General features: G+C 51.3%; 1 protein-coding gene across 1 annotated transcript in view; it reads left to right on the top strand.

Annotated features, from left to right (window-relative positions):
- The window catches only part of CFDP1 (craniofacial development protein 1), a gene marked incomplete at both ends in the record, with an annotated part of 58,828 nt that extends 44,517 nt beyond the window's left edge, over window positions 1–14,311 (top strand). Inside the window, one exon of the mRNA XM_008939475.1 lies at window positions 14,153–14,311. Within this exon, the coding sequence (XP_008937723.1) occupies window positions 14,153–14,311 (159 nt within the window). The remainder of the gene's footprint in view (window positions 1–14,152) is intronic.
- Window positions 14,312–15,313: the final 1,002 nt, after the last annotated feature.

Here is a 15,313-nt window from a genome sequence, read left to right as displayed (position 1 = left end):
CACATCCCTGCTAATTGACTATTAAACGAGGTTGCTTGCTGAGGTGTGCTGTCTCGACATTTCAATCCTTTAAGGAGTAATTCTCTGATCAGCTGCACACAGAGCTCTTAAATATAATCTCCCTAATGACTGGAGGGCTTCGACCTTCTCCTCTTAAGGCGCCAATGTTTTGGGTTATAAACCAAACCTTTAGGATGGGGGGCCGAGGAGGGGCAGGGTTTTTTTCTGAAATGATAATGTTCCCAACAACAAAGGCTGCTTTTTAATCTCGAAGCGAGACTTGGAAGCAGCACAGAGTCAGTCTAGAGATAAGGCTCTTTTAGCTCAAGATTTCCAGGCTTGCACACACGTTACCACATGCCTGGACCACCAGCTAGACACCTACCCGGCCACAGATCCTTTGTCCTAGTTGCTGTGCATGCAAATCATGTGTGTTTGCGTGCATTTACCCAGTTTGGAAAGAAAAAAATCTGAGCCCTGAGGGATTCGAGCTTCCTTTTGTCTTCTGAAAGGGACCAGGGCACAAGCAACACTCTCTGCAGAGACCCTGCGGGCTCCAGGAGGGCTCAGGGCAAGGACGGTTGGTCCTGTTGTTCAGCAAGGGTTCCCGTTGCCATTTGGAAGAGCTCTGCTGCCAGGCTTCAGAGGGAGTCCCAACCCAGGCCTGAAAGACAGCAGCATCTTGGGTTGGAATCAGAAAGGGCTGGGCGAAAGGAGGGGCTGGCTTCGAAAAGAGCCTTTGCTGTCCCCCTCTTCACACCCTGCTCTGTCTTCTTCAGCTCCTCCGCAAGCAGGGGTGCCAGGGAGGAATGCTTCTTGTTCTGGGAGGCTCAGGGCACCCTCCCCAGGGCGTGGGGAAGGCACAGATTATTTGGATGCTTTCCAGTCCCCTTCTCCTCCACCCCAGTTGGTTGATATACATCATCCTAAAGCATCATGTGGTTAGGAATGGGAAGGGGGACAAGACTCGGGCTGGCTGTGCTGTTGTAGAGTGAATGCAGCAGGAGCAGTTGGTGTTTCATTGCTGATATTAAATCTGGACGTGGGGAGAGGAGGGAGAACAAGGGTAACATAGAACCTCTGAGAAATGCCCAAGCCACCAGAGACCCCACAGTAATTTTGTAAATCACAAGCAGGTTTTCAGCCTCGCCAGGAATGTGCACTTCTGAATGCTAACCGTCAGTTAGCCAAAATCAGGGATCCAAGCAGGTTAATCTATAAATTGAGGTAGGCTTGGAATAGGGAGAACAGCGTTTAGTAAATGGTGCCTGGTTCAGAAGTCTCCAGCTCTTGTTCTTGTGACCTGCTGAATACCATGGGCTGGTGTTTGTGCTCTGCTAAAAGCAGAGCAAATAGGATGCTGTGGGTAACGAGATGTGCCTACAGCCTCTCCCTTTGCCCTGCCTATCCTTTCCGTGCTCCAGACCCTTATAATGACAGAATATTGAGGACTGATTGTATTGCTCATCGTAAAACCTCAAAGCGAGGGTCAGGAGCCGCCTGTTCCTGTTGTGACCCGAGGTGGAAGTAAAGCTGCTCTGTCCTGCATGTTCCACCAAGGTGAGGTGAGCTGCCACCTCTTTCTAAGGTGACTTTACAGGACGTCTGGCTGCAGACTTTGACCTTTTATTTGAGAGGGGAGAGGAGGGAGATGGTTTCCTTTGCGGCAGCAAGGGTAAAATAGGCTTTTAATAAAACTTCAATTCTGCAGCTGCTGGCTAAGTTAAAAAAAGAAGTGCTGGCACTTGGTCCTCCTGGAGATGAGCCTTTTCCATCTCCCTGCCATGACCCAGGGATGCGAGCCATCCCTTCTGGTCTTTTTGCCTCTGTGCCACTTTCTTGGATGAGAATAATGGGAGAGTTTGTGCCCTTGGCAAAGCTTTACCCAGCTTGGGCTTTTCTGCTTGCAGAGGTGGTTTAGGTCGGAAGAAGTTTCCTGTTTCTTGCTGGTCCCCTGGGATGTTCAGCATGACCTCCTTGCCGTTTGCAGAGCCTGGGCCTGGCCCTGGAGAACCTTGTGTGCAGCCACGGGGGATGCACAGCACTGTCTGCTCCAGCTTCCTCACGAGCACAGGCTGGTTTAGGTGGACTTCAGTGAAGTGAAGGGTTCCCTCTGCTTAAGGGACAAGAGGAGATCGTGGGCCTGGTTAGTCCAAGAGAGCCATGCATCCACCTCTCCCCTCCAGGCAAATGTCTTTTTCTCCTCCTTTGCTAACAGTAGCCTCTGAAATGCATCAGAACTGGTCACAGGCAGATTCTTGACTGCAGACCACTGGAAACCACCAGATGTTTTGGAGCAGCTTGAGGCAGGAGAGGACTCTGAAGACATGGGTAACTGGGGGCTCAGCATTGTTGAGCACATCACAGTACGTCTGTTGGGGTATCCTGTGGCAGCTTCTAGGCAGAGCATAGTAGCCTTGGCCATTGGTGCTGTTGTCACAGATGAGGTCAGGGAAAAGGAGGGGCTGTGTGATGGGTGAGGCTCAATCTCATCTCTCTTGCTGAGGAATCTTCTCCGGGAACAGAGATCAGGCAGGGTGGTTGGAGGACCTGTCTCTAGCAGTGTGGGTCGCTGGCTACTGCATGCTGTGAAGGTTTTCACTAGTCCTCATCTGAGGGTTTCACCAAGAAACTGGTGCTGGAGGAAGAGAATCCAAAACACAAAGCAACAGAAACTTTCACCAGCAGATTGATTTGTAATTAAAAAACCAACCAACAAGTTGGTTTGGCAGAAAGAACTGGAATTGTTTAGTCTTGAGAGGAGAAAGCTGAGAGGGGATCTTATTAATGTCTATAAATATCTGAAGAGTAAGTGTCAAGAGGAAGGGGACAGGTTCTTTTTGGTGGCACTCAGTAGTAGGACAAGGTATAGTGGGTCTAAGCTAGAACATAGGAAGTTCCACCTCAAAATGAGGAGAAACTTCTTTACTGTGAGGGTGATGGAACACTGGAACAATCTGCCCAGAGAGGCTGTGGAGTCTCCTTCTCTGGAGAGATTCTGGATGTGATCCTGGGCACCCCGCCCTGGGTGACCCTGCTTTGGCAGGGGTGTTGGGTGAGGTGATCTCCAGAGGTCCTTTCCAAGCCATAACATTCTATGAATAAACAAACAAAACCAGCCAGAGGGGTTACAGGGTTTAGAGGATTCCTCAAGAGGTCAAGTCAAAGGAAATTTAGCTGGCCTGGACCAGATCATGGAAACAACGGAAAATTGGGCTGGGCAGGGAGACAAGAAAGGGGCATAGCCAGGAAGAGTCTGGAATTGCTGTGGCACAGTGCAGAGGGGAGGGATTTCCTAGGTTTGTAGGTGAAGGTCAGAAGCAGCTGTTTGAGATCTTGGTCTGACTCCTGCCTTCACCGGGGTTGTGGTGGGTGACCTGCAGCCTGTGTTTTCAGGAGAGGCATCCATTCACAACGGAAAGACTTAAAATTTGGGATCCACCACATCCTCTGGGAACCATTTCCCGTGGTTAGTGCGTTTGCCATCTAACCGTTAGAGTTCCCTGAAGGAGTTTGGGTCCTCAGCTGGCAGCCTGCCTGCCTTGCTCGCTGCCTCCTGAGACAAAGCTTTGCTATGAAGGGACTCAACGAGCTGCCCGAGGTCACTCGAGCTGCCTGGGAGAGCTGGGGACCTCAACCTGCTCCCTCCAAACAAGAGTACGAAGCATTTGTCTCTTCGTTCATTGGGAACCCGCTGGTCTTGTCTCCTCTCTGGGTGCTGAATGTCGTGCTGGTTTGCCCTCAGCAGCTGGTAGGTCACGCAGGATTTGGCATCATACCAAGCAGAGGCTGTGGGACGCTCACCAGTGAATTCCAGGGATGATGTGTCTCGAAAACAACAGCCCTGCCACCCCCTCTCTGCTGCTGGAGGCAGTGGGAGCCCTGCCTGGTTGTGGTCCCCTCATCCAGTGAGAGCTATGGCTTCTCCAGCAGCTTTTGGTAGGTGGACATGAGATGAGAAATCTCTTTTGGAGCCTCCTCCTTTGCGTGGGAGGAAGGGAAGCCTTGCCCTTACCCCCTGCCTACCTCCAGCTGGAAGGTGACGACTGAGCTGGGAGAAGTCAGCTGTTTCCATGTGCTTCCTCTGGGGACTTGGAATCTATTTCCAGCGAGGTGGGTCCCTGGGAAGAGGAAGGGCAGTGCTTCTAAGTAGCTGCTGCCATAGCTGGAAGGCACTCAGGGGTAGCTTGCCAGTCTCAGGCATTTAAAACGTTTCAGTCAAGCCCTGGAAAACAAAAAAAAAACAAAAACATGGGATAATCTTAGTTTCTTCTCTTAAATACATTTTGAGCTCCCTGTGCTGTCCTCTGGCTTGTTATTGAGCTTCTTCTGCAGCCACCAGCCTTAGAAAACTGTCATTGAGAAGAAAAGCACATAATTTAACCTTTTATTGCCTGCTGCCTCGTGGGTTAGGCTTCAGGATTTATATGGCAAACATCTTTAAAGCTTTCGGGATTTTTCCCTCCTTTCCTTACCCCCTGAAATACCCATTTTGGTCTGGATCCTTTGGCCAACTCTTAATCTGGGATGGAACAGTTTTGGTAACTGTGATGGATACCTCAGTGATATTACCCTTCCCAAAAGCAATTAGGTGGGATCGAACCCTTATTCTTCTTTTATGGCTGCTTGTAGCAGTGCTCAAATGCTTATTGCCCCCCGTGGTGCCAGGCCAAGCTTTCCACTGGAAGATAATCCACTCTTGAATGGTTGGACTCATGATCTTAAAGGTCTTTTCCAACCTAAATCATTCTAGGAGTCTGTGATTCTATAATACATTATATTGGTGGTATTTCTTAACTTCCACGTTGACGTCTCACCTCGTTTTGATCAAAGCCTGGCTTTGATCTGATCCAGCGGGATGCTAATCAGGACTAAACACTGGGGTTGTGTCTGAATCTCTCTGCCTTGCTGGGGGGACGCTGGGGGTGGGTTCCCAAGGCCAGGGCAGCTGGGGTGGTAGATGCTCCTTGTATGGCACACCAAGCTGCAAAGAGCAACCCGGGAGCCACCAGCTGCTCCTCCAGTTCACTTTGAAATCCCTTTAGTGCTGGAACAATTCCATTAGCAGCACTTCTCAGGCATGATGTGGAGTGGTTTCGCTGCCTATTAAACCCGAGTCCACACTCCAGTCTGGAGGGCTCATCACCACCGAGGCATTCCCCAACTGAAATCCTGAACAAAAGATCTGCTGTCAGACAAAGGAGGAAGGAGCAAGCCTCTGAAGAGAGGAAGAATTCCTCCTCTGTTTGCCAGAGGGTTGTTTTTTTTCTAACTATTCTTTTTTTTTAAGGATTGGTCACCGATTAATCTGTGTCGCTTTGCAGACAAAACTGTCAATGCTGTTAAGGTTGTACGGTGAAATAACTTTGGTGCTGTTGCTTCTAGAAGCTCTGAATGTTCTCAAACAAATGCCTTTTAAGATAAAAATGGTCTGTGCTTGGTCCCAGCCCAGAGTTGTGGTCGTTATTGTTTTGTTTGAAACCTCTCAACTGAACCCAGTGGAGTCAGTGAAAGCAGTGTTTGAAAGTCAAGTCGCACTTATTTCCATGGCTAAATATGGGCATAATCCAGGGTGTTACTCCAAAATGCTCCAGCGTGTGACCCAAGATGTAGCCCAGCATGCACAAAGGGTGCCACGGCTACCAACTGGCAGTAGCTTCTGGCAGCTCCCAGGTCATCAGCCTGTTGGAGGTAGGTCCCAAAGCATGGTGCCCTCTCACTTTTATTTTTCGCTTTTGCCTGCCATGGAGGTGTAAGGTGCCTCACAACCATGTAGGATTGCAAGTTCTGTGGTGACTTGTGTGCATTTCTGCTGATTTCTTGCCACTTCTCAGTGGCAGCAGTGAGAGAGCAAATTAAACATAGCCCACCACCTTGGAGTAGGGTAGGTGTACTGGTTCTCCCAAGGAACAAGCAACAGGGCAAGAGGAAACAGCCTCAAGTTATGACAGAGACGGCTTAGGTTGGATATTAGGAAAAATTTCTTCTTGTCCAGGGCTGTGCCAGGCTGCCCAGCAGTGATGGAGTCCCCAGCCCTGGAGGGGTTTCCAAGCCGTGGAGATGTGGTGCTGAGGGACACGGGTCAGTGGGGACCTGGCAGTGCTGGGGGAACTGTTGGACTTGATGATCTTAAAAGATCTTTTCTAACCTTTATGATTCTCCACTGGTGTAGCAAAATCCATCTGAAACAGACACATTTGTTATCCAAAAATATTTACAGAACTTAAGAGCAGCATAAAATATATATGAAAGGTATGGATGCTATTTTTTAATAAAAAGAATAAATGCAGGCAGCACTTTGCAGGTTCAAACAAGTCCACGTGGGAACAGTTTGGGGAGTTCTGGTTGCACGTACTTGGTCCTTCAGCAGCAGGAGGAGGTCTGGTTTGCATTGCGTGGGTTCTGTGGGTGGAGGAGAGCTCATGTGAGGAGCTGCTGCAGCTGCCAGCTGGGAAGGGGCAACTCCGTCAGCGTTTGGCCGCGGCTGCGGCTCTGAGCTCACGGGGGTGTAGCTTTTGCTATGGACCAAGCCCCGAGTTACAGGTCCTTCTCCAGCAGGCGAGCCTTAGGCAGGGCTGGTTGGCTCGGGGTTGGAATCGTTAATGTCTTCATTGTATCAGAAGTCATTTGAATGCTGCAGCTCTTTCAATTAAGCTCCCGTTGAGCTCTGTACTCAGATATTGTAGCCTAATTGGCTGGCCTGCTGCAAATGCATTAGGAGAATCTGCTACCCACAGAGCCTCCGGGCTGGAGAGGAGCCAGGGTGAGCCCCAGCCTCCGCACAACGTCACCCTGACGCCGAGGGGGGGAGAGTTTCCCTTTGCTGGAGTCGGTGGCAGCTGCAGTTGTGCTGGGACAGAGGGGCCTTGTGCTGCTGGAGCTGTCCCTGGCGCTGGGTGGTGATGCTGCTGCTGGAGCACCTTCAGCCCCCAGTGACAGCCCGCATGTGGCGTGCCCTGCCCAGCCCCACAAGCCTGACTTCATGCTGTTGACAACCACTCCGTAGCAACTCTTGTCTCAGAGGCCCAAGGAAAATATTTTGCTTCCTCTGGCTGTTAGGAAGCAGGTTCTCCGTGGCAGCAGTCCCTTCACAAAGGTTTTGGTCCTGAGCAGGAAACCCTGGTCTGGTCCCCAGTGAGCCTGTCCTGCTGATAAGGGGACCTGTGGGACAGGAGCTCTGCCAGCTCCCCAAGAGCCACTGTGCTTCTTGATGAGCCTCTCCTCCAAAGCCTCTCAGATGAGACTCCAGCCCATGCTGCTCAGCCAGGCCCCCCAGAGAGGTGGGTCAGCCAGACCTAGGTGCTGTGGGATGGGACCTGCTTGAAGAAAGGCAGAGCTGTGTTTCTGCTGCTGCTCTCTGCCCTTCCTGAACCCTTCCCAAGCATCCCACCTCTCCCCTGCTTAGCAAATATGCCTCTTAGTGCACATGGAAACCCAACTCTGGATTTATTCCTGGAACAGCTGTATTCACATGCACAGTAGTACTGTGTATGTGCACCTGGGTTGCTCCCCAGCTGGGAGAGCAGACTGGGGAACAAGGTGGTACCTAACTGGTGCTGTCCTCTTTTGGAGCAAGGCCTTAGGTCCTTAGTTAGGTCTGGTTTTCCAGCCCTGCACTTTGGAAAGGCCTATCCAGCACAATTTGGGATGTGGAGATGAGCATGAAGGTTGGTGAGTGGGAAGATGAGGTTCTCCTCCCGCTCTGCTGTGCCCTAGTAAGGCCATCTCTGGAGTATTTTGTACAGTGCTGGGCTCCCCAGTTCCAGAGAGACAAAGAACTGCTGGAGAGAGTCCAGTGGAGGCTGTGAAGCTGCTGAGGGGCCTGGAGCATCTTCTGATGCACGTCCATCCGAGTGCCCCTTTGGGAAACAAGGCCAAGTGGGAAAAAAACAGAAGAAATGCAGTTGGGTTTGGCCAGGGAGATTTTTCTGTCGTCAGATGGTTGCGCAGGCTGAGGGATGGGAAGAGCTGGTTGGTTTTAGGCTCCCCGTTCTGGGGAAGTTTCCTGCAAGCTGGGAGTACCTGGCACTGTCATTATGCTGCCACCTGCTCCATCCAGGTGGACCACCCTGACCTGCTCGAGGAGCAGGTGGTACCTCCTGCTGTGTGTCCATCTTCCTGCTAGCCAGGGGTTTCATCCAGGAAGATGATCTAGGAGCAAGCAGCAGAGCCGGCCCGGGGGCCACCAGCCAGGTCCGTGTCTCACAGGCCTGTGCACGTTGATGTTTGAAGGGCGGGTGATCCATGGTGTGCCAGGCAGGAATCTTCCACTTTCTTAAAACCCAAGTATTTTCTGGCTTGGATGGGTTGCCCAGCTGTGGTTAGTTTGTATGAGAACCATTTCCTGCCGTTAAGGAAACTGTTTGGCTTCACAGCAGCTCGTGGCAGGGGTAAATGTGGCTATTTACAAAACCTTGTGCTCTTCCCTTTGCTGGGTGACAGAGTTGGTCACCTGCAGCCCAGAGTTGGTCACCTGCAGCCCCACCATCCAAGCTCTTGGGATGGCAGGAGCGGAGCTGCCAGTGACGTGTGTTAGAGCTGATGTTTATGTGGGGTTCTTAGAATCCTAGGATGAGTTGAGTTGGAAGGGACCTCTAAACGCTATCCAGTCCAACGCCCCTACAATAAGCTGGAACATCTCTAATGAACTAGGTCAGCTTGCTGAGGGCCCCATCAAGCCAGACATCGAATGCCTGTTCCAGAGATCAGCCACCCTCATATTAAAGAGCTTTTTCCTGATGTCTAACCTAAATTTACCCTTTTCTAGCTTAAAACCATTACCCCTTGTCCTGTCACTACAAACCCTTGAGAAAGATCTTCCCCTGCCTTCTTATAGACCCTTTCAGGTGTTAGAAGGTTGCTGTAAGGTGCTCCCAGAGTCTCCTTTTCTCCAGGCTGAACAACTCCAACTCCCTCAGCCTGCCCTCATAGGAGAGCTGCTTCAGCCCTCTGATCATTATTGTGGCTCTCCTCTGGACACATTTCAACAGGTCCATGTCCTTCTTGTGCTGAGGGCTCCAGAGCTGGACACAGGACTCCAGGTGAGGTCTCACCAGGGCAGGGCAGAGCAGAATGGCAGGATCACCTCTCTCCCATCTGCTGGCCACGCTGCTTTGGATGCAGCCCAGGATTTGATTTGCCTTCTGGGCTGCCACTGCGCATTGGTGGCTTATGTCCAGCTTTTCATCTACTGGTACCCCCAAGTCTTTTTCCATAGGGCTGGAAATCTGCTTGAAGATTTGCAGGGCTGTTTATCCACGCTGGAAGAGGCCTGTGAGCAGATGCCTCCTGCTCATCCTTCTGTGCCAGGCACATAAGCAGCCTGCCTGTTGCAATGCTCTCGTTGTTTACACACAACAAAATCTACCCATCCTAGTTCTGAACCTTCCTCAAGAGAGGATTTTTAGGGTATAGGTGTAACCTGCCTTTTTTAATGCACTCTTTCAGAGGGTTGTGCCGAGTCTAGTTGGAGGCTTGTAGCTTGTGTTGTTCTCCATGTATCAGTACTGAGTCCAGTCTTCATCAACATCTTCATCGATGACCTGGATGAAGGCACAGAGGGGACCCTCAGCCAGTTTGCTGATGATACAGAACTGGGAAGAGTGGCTGACACGCCAGAGCTGTGCTGCCCTTCAGCGAGGCCTGGACAGGCTGGAGAGTTGGGCAGAGAGGAACCTCGTGAAGTTCAACAAGGGCAAGTGTAGAGTCTTGCCCCTGGGGAAGAATAACCCTGTACCAGGAGAGGTGAGGGGTTCACTGGCTGGGAAGCAGCTCCATGGAGAAGGAGCTCTTCTTAAAAGCATTGATAGGAAGCAGAAGTAGAACCTTCCTGCTAAGAAGCTGTTGTTACCAACACCAAGGAGGATGATACAAGGCAGATGGAGAAGCAGCGCAGGGTTTGTGGTCTGCACACAGACCACGGAGCCACCAGAAACAGAGCAGCAGAGGGTTGTGATGCCCAGGGGTGGAGGCCAGGCTGCAGGCTGGAGCTGGGGACACTGCTGGCTCCTTGGCCAACACGTGAATGGGTGTCCTTTGGAGCTGGACAAAGGGAACAGCAGCTCCCGCAGTCTGACCCTGCTGGTCCCTGCCCGCTTCTGGCCATCGGCTTGATCTTGTTTGGCCAACTGGTGCTGGTTCAGCTGCCGGATTGTCTCTGTGGGTGTTTCACAGAGACAGGAGGTGCTTTCCCTGGTGTTAGTCTTCAACAGCTGCAGCACGGGCACTGCGGACAGGGGAGGCTGATTTGCCAAGTCCCCCGAGATCCACCGTGTGGAGGGGAAGGGGAGGGGCGGCACAGAAGGACCGGTGCAGAGCTCTGCCCCCGGGCACCAGTGGTCATCTGCGTGGCTGGAGGAAGGAACCGAGGGGCTTGGCAGCGGCAGAGCCGACAGAAATCTCCGTGAGTCACAGCTGGGCGTGAGTCAGCCCTGTCACACGGCTGTGAGAAGGGCACACGTCACGGGAGGCCCTGCGAGGAGCTGCGTGCTTCACCAGGCATCTCAAGTATTCCTCCTGCTCCCGGCGCTGGGAAAGCCGCGGCTGGAGCCTTCTCTGTCCCACTTTGGATGCTGGGCTTCGAGGAAGATGCGGGCCAATAGCAGAGAGTCCAGGGAGAGCACCAAGAGTGGTCAGAGGGTTGGAAATCGTGAGGAATGAGCAAAGCTTGAGAGGACCTGGGATTGTTTAGTCTAGGAAGGAGCTAGCTGAGCAGGGAGGGGGATATGAAAAGCTTTCAAAGACATAAAAGGATGCTGTGAAAAAGTGAGGGAATGATCTGCTCTTGTTATCTTATTCCTAGTAGCTACTAAGTCATGGGCTGAGCAAGGAAATTTAGTCATCAGGGAAAACTTACAGAAGTGAAAGGCTGATGAAGTCCTGAAACCTCGGCTGTGTGTGGGATAGGTGGCAGGAGGCCTTCAGAGCACCCATCTCTGGCTGGTGGGCTCCCCACAAGACCTTTGTAGACCTGTCTTCCTATTGCTTGAAGATTATTTTCTAAAGCTGTCTTGAAGCATTTGCCAGATGCCATCAACCTTCCTGTTACAAGATGAGAAGGACTACATGTGACAGTGCCACTTTATCCTTGGTGTAACCATTCTCCAAGGTCCTGGCTGGGCTGCAGGCTCACACTGAGATGGGAGGGAGCCCTGTTGTTAAGGACAGGAACACAGAGCGTGGTCTCCTGTGGTGGGACAGCCCTTGGTTTGCTCTTTGTCCCTGTGTGTGACCATGCTGGGTGACGCACAGGCACGATCCTTGCCCTGAAGACACGAGGTGGGTGCAGGGGAATCCCCCCAGCCAAGGCAGAGCTCACCAGCAGGCTTATTTGCTGGTTCAGGGGCTGATCTGGGCCGTGCTTTTTAATTGTGGAAAGTCAGAACGTGGCTTTGTGTCCTAAATAGGCGATTGTCCCGATTCTCATCCCTGGGATCCATTATGGCTTAGCAAATTACTTTCCCCCTTTTAAATGCCTTAGTGATTAAAGATGCCACAGCAGATACCCTTAATGAGTACAAAAAGGGTAATAATTCCTCTTGTTGGCACTGAATGCAATTAATCAGGCCCCTTGACTTGCTTTTTAAACAGATGAGGCATTTAAGGCCAAGCAAGTTTTTAATTGGACTTTAATGTCTCTCATTTACTTCATTTTGGCACAAGCAGAGGAATTCCCACTCCCAGGTTTGCCGTTGGATTTATTCAGGGTGATGAAAGGCGGAGTGAAGTCTCAGCAGCAGACTCAAACGTCTCCTTCAGCCCATGCCTGGCCCCACCTCCTTGCCTGGCCCAGGCTTGGTCCTTGCTGCATGGAGTTGTCCAGGCAGGAGCAGAGCCAGGTCATCCAGCCCAGGGCCTGATGCTGGATATTAGCAGTATTTTTGGAGCAGTCACCAACACGTGGGTGCAGCGTAGCCTGTTTCGTCAGGTGCCTTTGCCTTGAAGAGCAGTTGATTCGCAGCTGTCCTTGTGGCCGACTCTCCAACCTGTGCAGGTCAAAGGTAAAACCTGAGGCCTCCCAGGGCAGTGTAAGAGCTGTGCATGAGCACCAGGCTCTGCCACCCAGGTGGATGCTCAGTAAGGAATGCCACGAGGATGCTTGCCCAGTATTTGGGTTGGTTTTGCCTTCTTACCTGTCCTATCTTCCCTCCTCCCACTCCCTCACAGCTTGACCTTGGGTTTAGTGGTCGTGTGAAGCTCGGGTGTAGTCCTGGGTAGGCAGGGGAACCAAATCTCTCCAGTTTTACCTTGTGCTGAAGGCATCTTTGCACATTTTGCCCCGCTGCATCACTTCTCTGCTACCTGCAGGTGAGGATACTGAGAGCCATCATGTCTCGGGAGGTGTCAGAGAACTGAGGGCTGTGTGAGGATCAAGGGTTTATTGTGTGATTGTGATGTGAAGGGCTGTAGGCACCTTGAATATGTTCTGCCATGAAGGTGAATAAAAGAGCTTCCTGCTTGCTCTGTGTCCTCACAGGGTGAAAAGTGGTGGCTGCTGCCACGTTCCCCTGCGTTGGGCAGGGACTGAAAGAAATAAGAGGGACAGGTCCCAGGACCTTTCTGCTCCTCTGGCTGGGCAGTAAGAGGAGGGGCAGGCAGCTATGGATGCCCTTAATCCAATGTTTGTACCCCAGATATATCTCTGGCAGGAAGCTTCAACCCCAAGTGACTGTGGCCAGCCGTTCCTACACTGAGAATCTGGCTGAGGCTTACAAAGATGTCATTTTCTTTGATTTAATTCCATATAAACTGCAGAATTATTTTCCTTTAGAGGCTTGCAGATTATGGAAGCATAAAGCACAGTAATGATCCGATAAGAACAGCTTTGGATGCGTTCCCAAAAACAGCTACCCCTGGGCAGGAGAGGACTGATGGAGAACAGCCTGCCATGCTCACCTGGCTGCTTTCCTTGCCTCCCCCCCCCAAATTCCTCCATCTCTCAGGAACGAGAATCATTTCCTCTCGGGCTTCTTGCAGAGGCAAAGGCCCTGCAGACCTGTAGTTATCTCTGGAATGTGTGTAAACAGTGAGTTCAATGGGATGCTGTTTGCCCCCCTTTCCTGGGGGGGGCTTGAAGAAGGGTTAATGTGAGTTTGGTTTATGGGTTCCTAGCCCTGAGAATTGTCTTCCTCTGAAGGCGACCTACTTGACCCGGGTCCCTTTGTGTGCCTTTCCCAGGACAAAGGGGAGATTCGGGGGCCCCGCCGCACGGGTGGGATTTCAGTCCTCTAAGAACAAGGAGAGGGAAGACCCAAGTGATCTTCCGGCTGAACGGGGACCTGGGAGGTGGCGTGGGGCGGCAGCGCGCCTGCGCCAGGGCTCGACGTGTCGCGTGATGCTGGGACTAAGAGGATTGAGGTGGTCCTTGGGCAGAACCAGATCTGGGATCAGGAGAAGGCAGGGGGGTTACGCGTGGGTCTGGCACTCCTGTCTCGACACGTAAACGTGGGGACAAAACCTTAGAAACCACCTGTGGGCTGGGCCAAAACGCATCTCAGTGAGCGGCATGAAGAGCTCCGTCTGTGTGTCAAAACAGTAACTGAGATGTAAGTTCGTTATGGTGTATGAGTCCCTTCCTAATGAGGCCCGCCTGGGCACGGCTGGATTTAGACTTAAGCAGCAGCAAGCAGAACCTAAAGCTCAACAAAATGAAGCCAAGGAGAGGCAGGTTGCTGACAGAGAAATGGTTAATTCCTGGATGCGTTGTCAGCGCCGGTGACGCACTGAGCCTGGACCCCTTCCAGAAAACACCACTTGAAACCAAAGACAAAGAGCTGGGCTTAGCACGGAGGTGATCAGTGGAATGGCTTGGCCTGGTGTCTACACAGGGTCAGACTAGATGATTTAACGATCTCTTTTGGCCAGAAAGCTTTCTGTTCTCATAAGAAGATAAATGAAAAAGCCCTTTCACAAAAAAATGAGCGCTCGAGATGTGTGTGTAATGAGCTCTGCTTGCTTCCAGGGAATGGCAGAGAGGGATCTGCAGGAAGCATGGCCTCGCTGCCCATGGGCTGCCCGAAGTTGGTGGCCATCTGCTTCATGGCACCATCAAGGCCACGGCTTTCCCACGTGGTGTTTCTCAGCTCTGTTTTTAGTTACTAGCTGATGCTGTCTCGCTGTGTTTAAGTAACATTTGCTCCCTTGTCTCCATCAGGTTGAAGAGACCAAGCGGTATGAGCAGCCTCCTGGGGAAGATTGGCTCCAAAAAGCAGAAGATGAGCACGCTGGAGAAATCTAAACTGGACTGGGAGAGCTTCAAGGAAGAGGAGGGGATTGTGGAGGAGCTGGCGATCCATAACCGAGGGAAAGACGGGTAAGAGGGACTCAGACTGGATATTAGAATTTCTTTCCTGACAGAGTGGTGAGGCACTGGAACAGACTGCCCAGGGAGGTGCTGAGTCCCCATCCCTGGAGGGGTTCAAAAAACAGGTAGATGTGGCACTTGGGAACATGTTCATGGTAGCATTGGGTGATGGTTGGACTTGACGATCTTGGAGGTCTTTTCCAACCTTGAGTCTATGACTTTTTAACAGCATTTCCCACCACTTCCTGTACATGTAGGAACACTTGCTGCAGAGCGTTCAGCAAACCCATGGGATTTCTTAAGGCTTTATCCCAGGGATACATAAAACCAGGAGGTGTGCTGGTATCTCACAGAGACAGGTAAGTCTGGGAACACTCTCCTAACAACCCTGTGAGTTCTTCAAGCGCAGCTGAAGTAGAGCCTGGCTGTGCTTTATCTTCACTCCCGCCAGTGGCACAGATGCAGTGTGAACCTGTTCAGTGCAGCACTCCCAGGAAGAACCTCAATTATTGCCTTCGCCCCCTTTTTTTTCTTCTTTAAACAAAAAGTCTCAAATTGAGAGGTATGGGGTTTTTTTGTTCTGTTCTTCAAACCTCCCATTCCAGCTGCATCTGACCCCCCGTAAAGGTGCACACAAAGCCAGGAGAGCTGGCAAGGTGTGTTAGAAATTATGGCAGCACTGGGCATTGATCATGTGCATCAAGCAAGATTCATTCCAATGAGGTTAATGGAAGGATCGTAAAAATAAATGGCGATGCTGTAAATAAAACAGAAAGTTAATAACATGCATTGCAGGGGGGGATAATATGATCAGAAGTGGTGTTTCCACTACAAGTGCTTTGCTAAGCTCTGGGAAAACATAACTGGCTTACTGGACAGCTCATAAAATGTCGTTTTATTGTAAGCTGTTCTTTTACTCCAAGAAAAAACTCGGGAGCTGCTGCATTCCAACAGATTGGACTCTGTATTTCAGATAGGTGTTTTGTAACTGCTGGGGTTTTCAGGTTGGCC

The sequence above is a fragment of the Merops nubicus genome, unplaced genomic scaffold (genome assembly GCF_000691845.1).
Source record: "Merops nubicus isolate BGI_N331 unplaced genomic scaffold, ASM69184v1 scaffold464, whole genome shotgun sequence".
In the NCBI taxonomy this organism is placed as follows: Eukaryota; Metazoa; Chordata; class Aves; order Coraciiformes; family Meropidae; genus Merops; species Merops nubicus.
Note: the sequence above shows the minus strand (reverse complement) of the source record. Positions and strands in the feature narration are given on the sequence as shown.